Genomic DNA, 11,005 nt, shown 5'->3' with positions numbered 1-11,005 from the left:
GCAGATCTGCGTTTCCGAAGACCTCCGCTACAATCCTGGAAGTGAAAGACAGAGAGAGATAAAGTGCAGGTTGCAGGGGACCAACACTGGTCCGCTCATGTTGGACTGTTGCTGGTGATCGACAACATCTCACCTTCTGGATCCTTCAGTTTGATAGTTTACATGTTCAATAAGAAGTCGAACAATGAGCAGAAAGTGCTCCTTTGTCCTGCCTTTACATTTCTTATTGTAATAAGAGAAAATATATAGAAATCTGATGGAACATAAAATACACACAGTGAAAGGCCACCATTCTGATTTCTGGAGATCAACCAAGTCTTGTCTGGGAATATTTGCTCTTTGGACAAGGACCAAACCATGTTGCTGCACCGCCACCGGGAGGCAAAATGCCATTAAATGTTTCTGGATGATCTAAATGTTGTTTCAGCTGCACAGAGTGTTCAAGAGTGACGCAGCTCATGTCAAACAGTTCAGGACTAGAAGAGTGAACAAACAAAGAGCAAACAGAAAGTCTTTGGTGGAGATGATGGAAGCTCCGCAGCAGTCTGACACATCTGTAAACTGTTGTTCGAACTGCTTTTCAGAAGGACTTGTGGGGGCTAGGGCCTGTTTTCAGTGATGAGCAGCTGGTTTCATGAGTGTGTGGTGTGTTTGGGAGGCGTACCGGGGTGCAGGTCTGGTTCAGGTTGCCACACAGGTTGACTTTGCAGTGCACAGAGACCTCAGAAGAGCTCCTAGAGAACTGGAACATGTTGAAGGAGAAGTAGTTGGACGTTCCCTCTCCGTTTCCCATCACATTCACCGTCTGATCATCGGGGTTCGCACAGCTGTTGACAAACAGGAAAACACACATCACATCAGAGCACACTTTGTTTTCAGGAATCAAAAAGCACATTTATGAACGAGTCCCTGCTTCTGATTCATTTGGAACAGCAGCGAGCAGCGACCACCTCTGTGAGTCTCACCCGTCTACAATCAGGTTGTATCTCAGACTCTCAGCCTGGTCGGCTGCCCAGCAGGAGTCGGTCACCAGGGCCACCAAACCGTCATCCAGCCCGTCAGTCTCCAGCTCCACCCAGATCTGCTGGTTCAGCTGGACTTCAGTGTTGGAGTCCACAGCTTGTGTGCGTCCGCCGTCGGTGTAGGCCTTCATGGTCAGAGTGTAATTCCAAGTTCCAGATGTGATCTTCTCAATCACAGAGCTGCAGAGAACACACACACACACACACACACACACACACACACACACAGCTCAGCTGTCTTATACTCACAAACCTCTTCACAACAAGCTTCACAACACAAAGTTAACAGCCTCCACTCACCTGTCTTTGATTCTGAAGGTCACAGTGTTGACATCTGGCTGAATGAAGACGCAGGAGAAGTCGATGTAGACTTGGTCCTGGCGAGTGATGTTGTCAGAGACACTGTTGTTGCCTACGATGCTGTTCATGTAGATCAGTTGGCTGTTGTTGGCCTGCAGGGTCACAGAGATTCAAATTCATCACAACTCTTTACATTCAGCTGTGCAGTGTGACATTTGTTAGGTGTTGACTGGTGAGAATCAGCTTCATAGATGACCAACATCTCTAGAAACCAAGGAGGTCACAGCTGAAACCAAACCACAGAAAGATCCCAAACCAGAGGAGAGCAGGAGAAGCTCAGCAGAGTGCTGGAAGAGATTTGGCTGCTTGTTGAGAGTAAAGACGTGGTGGAGAACCCACCATGACCTCCGTCCCACAGGTGTTGCTGCTGTTGAAGCTGAAGGTCACCATGTGGTCCAGCTCATCTATCTGACCCGTGCAGGTGGGGTCATTGAGGTGTAACATCGTATAGTCGATGCCTTTCTCCTCCAGGAGACACCCGACCAGAGTAACTGAGGCTGAGTTCTCCTCGCAGACCGTCGGGTCACCTGAACGTCCAGCAGGACAGACGAGGGAAACAGGAACATGACCATGAGAGAGAGGACAGACTGTACAGACATTTACACCATGTGGGACACAACAAGTCAAACCATTCAGTCCTGCTTTGCTGACATTTGTCTTTTCTTTCATTCAGAGCTGCTCTACAGGCAGAAATAAAGGAGGGAACCAAACGACCAGTTTTTATGGTCGTTTGGTTCGTCTGTGCTCCTGATGACAAACATTCAGTCAAACTGAGTGCTGAAGGTCAGTTATCAGCAGCTCCACAATCTGTGTGAAACAACTCTCCCTGTGAGAAAACCCTGCAGCCTCTGAGGATCAGGACTCTGCACAAGTCAGTCGTGTTGTTGTGTCACAGCTGACGTACCCAAAGTGTCATTCGATCTGTACGGGAAGGCAAAAATGGCCCGACAGAAGCAGCCGATTCCACTACTCATGGTCTCAGCACAGAACTCATGATCGCTGCAGATCCTTCCCTGACAGAAGGGCTGAGGGGGGGCTGAGAGAGACACAGAGAGACACACATGTAAACTATAATGGTACAAAGTGAAATAATAAAATGGCACTAAAGAAACAGTGTTCAGTACAGACACTGGCTGTTTTTAATGCAGATGACTGATTGATTCTGTCACAAACACACAATGATTGCAACGCCAATTTAATCAATTCTCCACAAACTGCTGTGAAAACTGAAAGTTTCACTCAAAAAATTACAGAGAAAGACTTTTTCCTGTCAGACATTTGTTGTCTTTCAGAGTTTCAGTTTGAATGAAAGTAGAACAAGTTCCCATTTGTTTAAATGTGAATTCTGTCATTCAAAGCGACTCGTTGATAAAGCTTCACTCAATTGAACTGAAGTGAGAGAAGTCTTACAGCAGCCGGCCGTTGACCTCCAGCTGTCCAGTGTGTCGTTGCTGCGCAGGTTGCAGCTTCTGGCGTAGGCCTCCTGGAACTGACAGTTCAGACCGTCCACCGCAGGGTATTTGCACAAAGTGTCGATGCAGGCGTCTATGTAGGACTCTGGGTCGGTGTGGTCGTGACAGGCGGTGAAGGGCTCCTCCAACAGGAGGTTACAGCTGTTCCACAGATGTGAAGAGACAGAAAGGGAGACAGAAGGATGAAGTCCAGTCAGCGCTGTGTTACGTTCTATAACTGGGAATAAACCTAAACACGGGACAGCTGTTGAAGCTTCATGTCACACAGATTTCTGTTCACACAAAATGTGATTAACTCTGTTCCCCAAATGAGTTCAGGTGTGTTTATCTCCCATCCCTCCTCACATCACATGACATTCAACATGTGATGGAACATGTCATTCAGCACACAGATGGAAGTAGAATACAGAGAGATGTTTCTTCTGCTCACCGTTCAGTCATCATGGTGCAGTTGATGGAACTGTCAGCAGTGTCATTGTACTGCACCTCACAGCTAGAGGGCGACACACAACACAAGGTGAGGACTGTTCCCCTGCTCTGACTTATTCAGATAAACACAAACACACTTTCTGAGTGTTATAGACACACATTAGCTTTGTGTCTTTGTTTCAGTCCACAAGTCAAAAGGCAGAAGAACCTTTCTTCTTTTTCAAGAGGCGTCCAGATCATTTCAAAGTCAAGTCCTGGAAATGCTCATTGTTGTGAGACAACCAAGAAAACACAACATACAGAGTCAACCAAAATATTAAGAGTCCAGACAAGTTAAGATGTGTTCAGGAACTGAATTTCAACATGAGACTACAAAGTACATTGAACCCTGTGATCAACAGCATTCAGTGGGTTGTGATTGAGGTCTCACCTGCTGCCAATGTCCTCAGGAAGTCTCTCATCACTCACAGACGCGCTGGAGTTGGCACACAATCCCCCCAGTTCTGGATCTTGTCCAGTAGGTCCTGGACAGGTTCAGAACAGGATGTGGGTCAGATCAGTGTCAACGTTCATACTGGGTGAACAGCAGCTCACTAAAGGACAGCTGAGTTTAGTCCTGATGCCCCAGATGAGGGCTGAGCATCACAATTACTAGTCCTGTGTGGTGAGTGGTAGGATTTCAGTTTCTGTACCTGTGAAGATGATCTGTGCAGTGTTCCCGTCAAAGAAGACAGAAGTGGTGGACTCGGGGTGCGACACGGTGACAGTGACTCCAGTTGGGTCCACAAAGACCTCCACACCGTTTCCCAGATCAGTCGAGCCGTTGATGGTCAGTGTTGTGTTCCCCTCCTGCATCACAGCAGAGAGACAAAGTGGAGGAAACACAGCTCAAACATCACAAACACACACAAACAGACTGTTTTCACTGCAACAACCACTGAGTTCACCAGAATTCAAACAACTGCTTCTAATGTGACTGAGAAGAAAGATGAGAGCTGACTCAGCAGAGGATGTGACGAGGATTTGGGATCACAGTCCACACTGACACCAGACTGTGGCTGTAGGTAGCTTACCTTAACTATCCCGCCTTGTTCCAGGTGAACATCATCCTGCCCCTGCAGCCGCAGTGTCACGCTGTCCAAAAAGCTCACATCTCTACGACGACGTTCCTGGAAGTTCGCCACCACAGTGAGATTTTGGATTGATGAACCTGTCAGCAGGGTGTACCCACACCGATCCTCCACAGTCTTCAGTTGGTCGTTAAAGTCAATGACAGCGGGGCCGGTCACAGTGCAGATGGGGTCAAACTTGCAGCTGATGGAGGCGGAGAGGGACAGAAACAACAAACACCATCAGCAGCTGCTGCTGAGGGCCGCGGCCACCAGGGGGCCCTCAAACAAACAAACTACAGGAGTGAAGTCTTCTGTTCATGTTCATGTCATAATTGAGGCATTTATCTCCAGAATATTTGATATAGTAATGTTTTCAGGTCTGGCTCACATGTCAGCCAACAGCAGTCACTTGAAGGACTCAGCAGTAAAATCAATATTTGGTTCAGTATTCCAGGGAAATGTCTCCCTGTTGTTCTGGAACTTTCTCCAGGATCACACTGCACTGCCATCTGATTGATGATGAAAACTGTGCTGTGTCCAAACCTGCGCTGACACACACTGTTGTTGTCCTGATTGGTAGCAGGACTGAATGGGGCCAACTTCTCATGTCTCCTCCATCAAATCAAAATCTGGTCTTGCAGTACGTACGAATCAGGAGCGAGAGGGGGGTCAGGCATCAGTCTGCGCACACCTCCAGAGGCCTGAGCTTTACTGTGGGACTAAGTCCTCCTGAGGCACACAGTGGTACTACGAGATGGGATGGACCCAGGCTAGATAGTTAGCATGCTAACTTCAGTAGATCTCTCTGAGACACAACACATAGATGTTTCTGCTCTTCTTTTATCTCACAGATATCAGCCTCACTGTTCTCTCATCTCTTTGCTCCTATCAGAGCTGCATTTGAGCTGCGTTGAGTTCCTGCTGATGCAAACCCAACATTTCCTGCTGCTGCTGCTTCACATTAAAAGCTTCCTGCAGTCAAATCTGTTGCTCTCAGTGACGCGTCCCTGAATAAAGATTCCTCATCAAGTTCCTGTGTCATCACAGCTCCTTCTCGTCAACATGAAGCACACATACTTACGTGTTGTTGCCATGACAACGCTGCAGTGGGGGACATCCATCAATCTGAATGGTTGCCACACTATCACAGTAAGCAGTGGAGCAGGTGTCTGGGTTAGAACTGATCTCATCATCATAGAAATACAAAACACCTGTGAAGTGAAGAATCAGGTTCAAATGTCAAAGTTCACTTTATAGTTTACAAACTGTCCAATAACAAGAGACAGCAACATCTTAATACTACAGTTCAGTTTTGAAGGGTAGATTTATGTAGATTTATGGATCCAGTGGATTTCCCAACCTGATCTGCATGCGCTGATGTCTTTGTAGATCGGGCCTGTGTTTGTCAAATTCACTGAATCTACAGAATCAGCGATGACCACAAATTCAAACTCCTAGACAGCAACAAACACAACCAATGTTAGGATCACAGAGCAGAGATCATGATTTCAGACATGATTAAAAGAAGCTAAACTCAGTAGAAAAATGACTCTGTCTTGTCCGCTTGTTCAACTAAACATGACGTGTTGCCTTATTTTTGTTCAACTGATGGTAAAAAGTAACTGTGTCCAGATTTCTTCAAGTATTTGTCGTTTGATGTTTGTCTTTATTTAGATAGTCAACAGTAGAAAAGAGGGAGGGTCGCTATGCAACAAAGGTCCTGGACTGGACTCATACTGGGGGTGTTGGGATCACATGGTTGCATGACGCTGTGGGTGATGGGGGAGCAGTGTGCATTGGTTTCTCCAAGTGTCTTTCTTGATATCGCCACTAGGAGTCAGAAATGTTCAAATCCTACACACATCAGCTTGAACATGGAATTCACTTCACACACACACACACACACACTCACACACACACACACACACAGGTGACAAATTAAAAAGAAAACCTGAATTAACGAGTGGAGAAACATAATGAATGCAGATGCTTCTGCACAGGTTCACTGCATGGTGCAATCAAACAATGAACATCCAATCATGTTCAGTCTCGCTGACTCTGATTTTGAATCAAGACGGCAAAAGGATCTAAGTGACTTTGAAAGAGGGTTCATTGTCGGGGGGCTGATGGCAGGAGCTCAACTGACCGCTGTTTCAACAGGCTGGGAACATTTAATGAACGTGACGCTCGTGCGTTTGTGTTTTTTATCTGTCAGGAAAAACAGAAGATCATCTCCTCCTCAGACGACTGAGAATGATGAAACATTTCTATCCTGATGGGAGTGGTCTCTTCCAGGATGACACTGCCTCCATCCATCGGGTACGAGGACTCACTGAATGTTCTGATGAGCATGAAAATGATGTGAATCATGTGCCGTGGCCTTCACAGTCAACGATCTAAACACCAAATGAGGGAATATCTTTTGGAAGAATGGTGTTCATCCCTCCTGTAGAGTTCCAGAGACTTGTAAAATCAATGGCAACAGCTCACAAAGACACTTTATGTTGGTTTTTCCTTTCATTTGACACTTCATACTCACATGTGGACCCGGGTCTTCTGCTTCTAGTTTCACAGCTGCTTGTGAGCCAAGGCTGCTTATTTTCAGAGAAAACTGTAAAGAGTCAACAGAGGAGTTACTGTCAGTATTAGGAAATTTACTCCAAGAGATTTCAGAAAAGTTCTTGATAATTTGTTCTTTTGAGTGTTTAAACAGTTAAATTTCTATTTATTGAGTCATGACAGTGAACAACACTCACAGGAAGTGAACTGATATTCCCACTCAACTCCACTGAGCATATCAGTGGGCTGGAAATAGATGGCAAATTATCATTGAATTCTGTTCCATTCTCAAACAGTAAATTGTAGAAATATGTCTGATTATCGACTGGAGGCCCAGTAATACAGTCCACACCAATGCTGTCGAAACAGGCTGTGAATACTTCATTCGTGGCAGTCACCTGTTAAAAAGACACAACGAGTGAATTAACAAAAGAACTTTTCTACAAAGAGCTCTGGCCAACTTCACTTCACTCAGTGAGTTGTGGAGGTTTCAGTCAGAGCTCTCACTCTTCTGGATGTTACATCAGTTGATGTTCAGACATTCAGTGTCACTGCACTGGACATTAATGAGACACTAGATGGACAAAGACAGATATTCTCAAGCATCAGGCTCCTTCCTACTTACATACAGCGTTGTGAACTGCTCTCCATAATATGAGATGGGACAAGAGGAGATGTTTAATGTTGCAGAACCAACATACTGCTGCTCAGCACCTGAAGACGATGGAGACACATGAGACATCAGAACTAGAGTCTGTGAGCTGGTTGGACAACAGGGAAGGATTCAGATGTTGACTTCATGAAGGAATAAAACAGAGTTTGTTTATCAGTCAATCAAAACTTTTCATATCACATCATGAGGTCCCACTTCTTCTTAGAAACAAAGAGGTGTCAGGAACATCTCTCCATATTTGGCAGATTATCAGCACTTAAAGTTTCTGACTGACTTCAAGTCTTTCTGCTCTTTGTCCTCAGACTGTTTGCTAATTTATTATGTTGCTTCTACTGAAGTCCCTCAACTCGTCTTGTGGGTGGAGTTTCAACATGGCTGCCTCGGGCGTGTGTGCTTACCAGGCAGCAGCCCAATGAGAGCAGACAGGAGGAGCAGGGGGCGGAGCATGTTGGAGGAGGCCAATCAGCTGGCAGAGAGCTGGAAGACACACAGTTGGACAGAAAGTCACAGCCACATTCAAACTTCAAGTCTTTTCCTGACAAACAGGAAATAAAGTCCATGAGCAGGATTCATACTGTACAAATGTGGATTTCCATGACACTTCCATGACTTCTCCAGCTTTTTCCATGACCGCACAAACCCTGCATGTCTGTGATTGGTCTAAATGTTGCAGTATTCAGTCGCTGTGAAAGACATTTTTTCACAGCAGAACACTGACGTCACATCTGAGCTCATTCTCCAGGCTGAAAATTACTATTTTTTCATCATCCATTAATCTGCAACTTTATTTCTCAATTCATTGTTTGGTTTATAAAATGTGAGAAAACTGTGAAAAGATTTTAGCTCAGTTTCCCAAAGTCCAACAATAAAGCTCATTGAAGTCTTCAAATCACCTTTAAAAACCCTTTTATCCAAATATTTCTCCAGTTTAGCAGCAACAAATAATTCATATCAATGATGAGAATAAGCTCTTACTCAGACTTGTTGAATGGAGAAGCACAAAAAATGACCTCTTATGATCTAAATGTATCTGAGATCAAGTTGTGACCGTAATACTGACGTTCTCCTCGGTTGTCTGCGCCGCGCTCACCTGCACGACTTCCTAGATTTTCTGTAATAACGCTGTAATAACTGCCGACACAGTGACTGACTATCAGTCTGGCACAAAACACACTTTGTTTTACTCCAGAAGCCGTTTTTAACTCACACTCTCAATAGTGACGTGTTGATGTGAACTAAGATGTGTTCAGATGTGAATATCAGTGGAGAGAAGAAGAGACAGACGAGGAGGGGGCAGGTTGTCTTACCCTCTGGAGGTCTGATGGAGGATGAGGAAGATGAAGGTCTCTGATGATGCTGATTTGTCTGGTGCTCTCTCTGTGTGGAAGATGCTGCTCTCTCTCTCACTCCCTCTCTTTTTATGTGCATCCTCACTGCTGTTAACACCCAGGAGGGCAGAGGGGGTGTGGCGGAGGTGGAGCGATACCTGTGGTGAAATGACGACACCTGTCGTGAACCCTCCTTTAATTTGTGTTCTGCACCTTTTTCACACAGGTCAGCAGGAAACTAGTGAAGAAGATGAGGACACATGAAATAATAATAAAGTCATGGACTTCATAGAAAATGTTAAATATGAATTAGTAATTGTCGCTTAGCGTTTTCATTTAGTAATGACGCCTTCATTGATGCACATCTGATGTTTTTCCATTGCTTGTGGTTTTAAAGTCACTTTGTGTAGGATTTTTATGTGTTGAGAGCATCTTTCAAATTATTCCTGTGAAGTTTTGGATTGTAGGAAAATGGTTCTCAGTGAAAGTTGGGATGTGTAGGGCTTTCAGTCCACTCATTTCGGTGCCCCCATGTCAGATCTATGGACCCCCGTGTCTTTTACTGTCAGCAATGTCAGAAAGTTGAAAGTCCTTCACACAGGCAGTTTGAATAAGAATAAATCTCAAACTATCTGTTCTTCGTCTGAAAGAAAAAACCCTGAAAGTCAGTGCCTGTGTCTGACTGAAAACTATAACAGAAATCAGATATCCAGGCTGACATTAACAGCCATGTCGAGACAGTGATAGTCAGATTCTTACCACCTCAACAGTGCAGCTAGAATGAATGGAATTCATGTCCATACTAGATTTAGATAAAGCAGTCCATTGACAGTCATTGTGGCCTTTTCTCAGGTGCATGTGAAGAAGCTGCAGACAAGGCAGGCGGTCTGTACATCCACAAAGACCTCAATGGATCGACTCTAGATACAATTCAACTCATGTTAAAACAGCCCAAATCCTGTCCACCTGCACATCGCAATGCACGTGGGTGGAAAACTGCCCAAACACTGTCAGCACATCAGATGGGAGTGTTCCTCTTCATAGTCAAACAGTCTGTGACTGCGTGAGATGGTGACCTACACTGAGCCAATTAACTATGACAGGTAGCTCACAAACGATGAACACAATGTCCCTGTCTGAAGGTGTGGGTGTGCATTCAGGTTTCAAGGTATGATAAAGAGAGAGACAGACAGAGAGGGAGGGTTTGGGGGTAACAAAAGTACAATCACAGTCAGAGTGACAGCTCTCATAATCACGTTTTATACAGAGTACAGTCATTACTACTGGGGGCTAATGGAATACAAGGTTCAATGGAGTTATGACCCCTGCCATCAGAATACCTCGAACCTTAATTTTCAATCACCAGACAGGGAGTTAAAGCTGCCGCACTGAAGCTCAGTCAACTATTAGACAACAATAACCACAGATATCGTCGCTCAGGTGTCGATCAGAAATGAGACAGACGCCGTGCCGCTTCCTGAAAATTAAAATAAAACTTAAACGGCCGTTGCCATGGTCGCACACATGGCAGCAATCACAGACCATCTGGTTCCTGTCCCAGTCATCTTAAATCTGTCGATGTTCAGTCAGTCGAGTCTCCTGTCACTGAATCCCTACAGCTGAAATTTGCTCTTTTTAATGTCAGATCATTGGCTAACAAATCCTTGTTGGTTAATGATCTGATGAGTGAAAAGATTTTGCATTGCTCTTGTATATAATGTACATATAAAGCAGGTGTGACTGTGTTTCAAGTCATGTCCTGAACATTGGATGAAAGCCAGCAGATACTTTTAGTGGAATGTAACTGCACAAGATGTTCTTGGAAATGTTCCTGTACATTTGTTGGCTAGTGAGTTTCCACCACCGGGTTTGAGTGCTGTGACAGTGGTGAGTTCAATAAAGTCATGTATGCAGTCGTTTTGCAATGGTTGTGGCATTGAGTTTGTCAGTCTATGGGACAGATGGATAAAAAAAAGAGAAAAAACTCCAAGACAAGGCAAGGTCATTCAGGTAACACGCTGGACTGAGAGGGATCACAGGGATCACAGGG

At 44.9% G+C, this 11,005-nt stretch overlaps 1 protein-coding gene across 1 annotated transcript; it reads right to left on the bottom strand.

Annotated features, from left to right (window-relative positions):
* Nucleotides 1-470: 470 nt before the first annotated feature.
* Nucleotides 471-8,105, bottom strand: LOC121626984. The gene is made up of 17 exons (XM_041965742.1): nt 8,026-8,105; nt 7,580-7,668; nt 7,152-7,352; nt 6,935-7,006; nt 5,756-5,849; nt 5,477-5,606; nt 4,357-4,597; nt 3,976-4,132; nt 3,714-3,807; nt 3,285-3,347; nt 2,793-2,995; nt 2,287-2,418; nt 1,722-1,909; nt 1,323-1,474; nt 966-1,202; nt 665-827; nt 471-476 (listed from the first exon to the last, which is right to left on the bottom strand). Exons 1-17 carry the CDS (start codon nt 8,072-8,074, stop codon nt 471-473), a joined length of 2,271 nt encoding a protein of 756 aa, XP_041821676.1. The 5' UTR covers nt 8,075-8,105.
* Between the last annotated feature and the right edge of the window lie 2,900 nt (nt 8,106-11,005).

Source organism: Chelmon rostratus, chromosome 23 (assembly GCF_017976325.1).
Source record: "Chelmon rostratus isolate fCheRos1 chromosome 23, fCheRos1.pri, whole genome shotgun sequence".
Lineage (NCBI taxonomy): Eukaryota > Metazoa > Chordata > Actinopteri > Chaetodontiformes > Chaetodontidae > Chelmon > Chelmon rostratus.
Note: the sequence above shows the minus strand (reverse complement) of the source record. Positions and strands in the feature narration are given on the sequence as shown.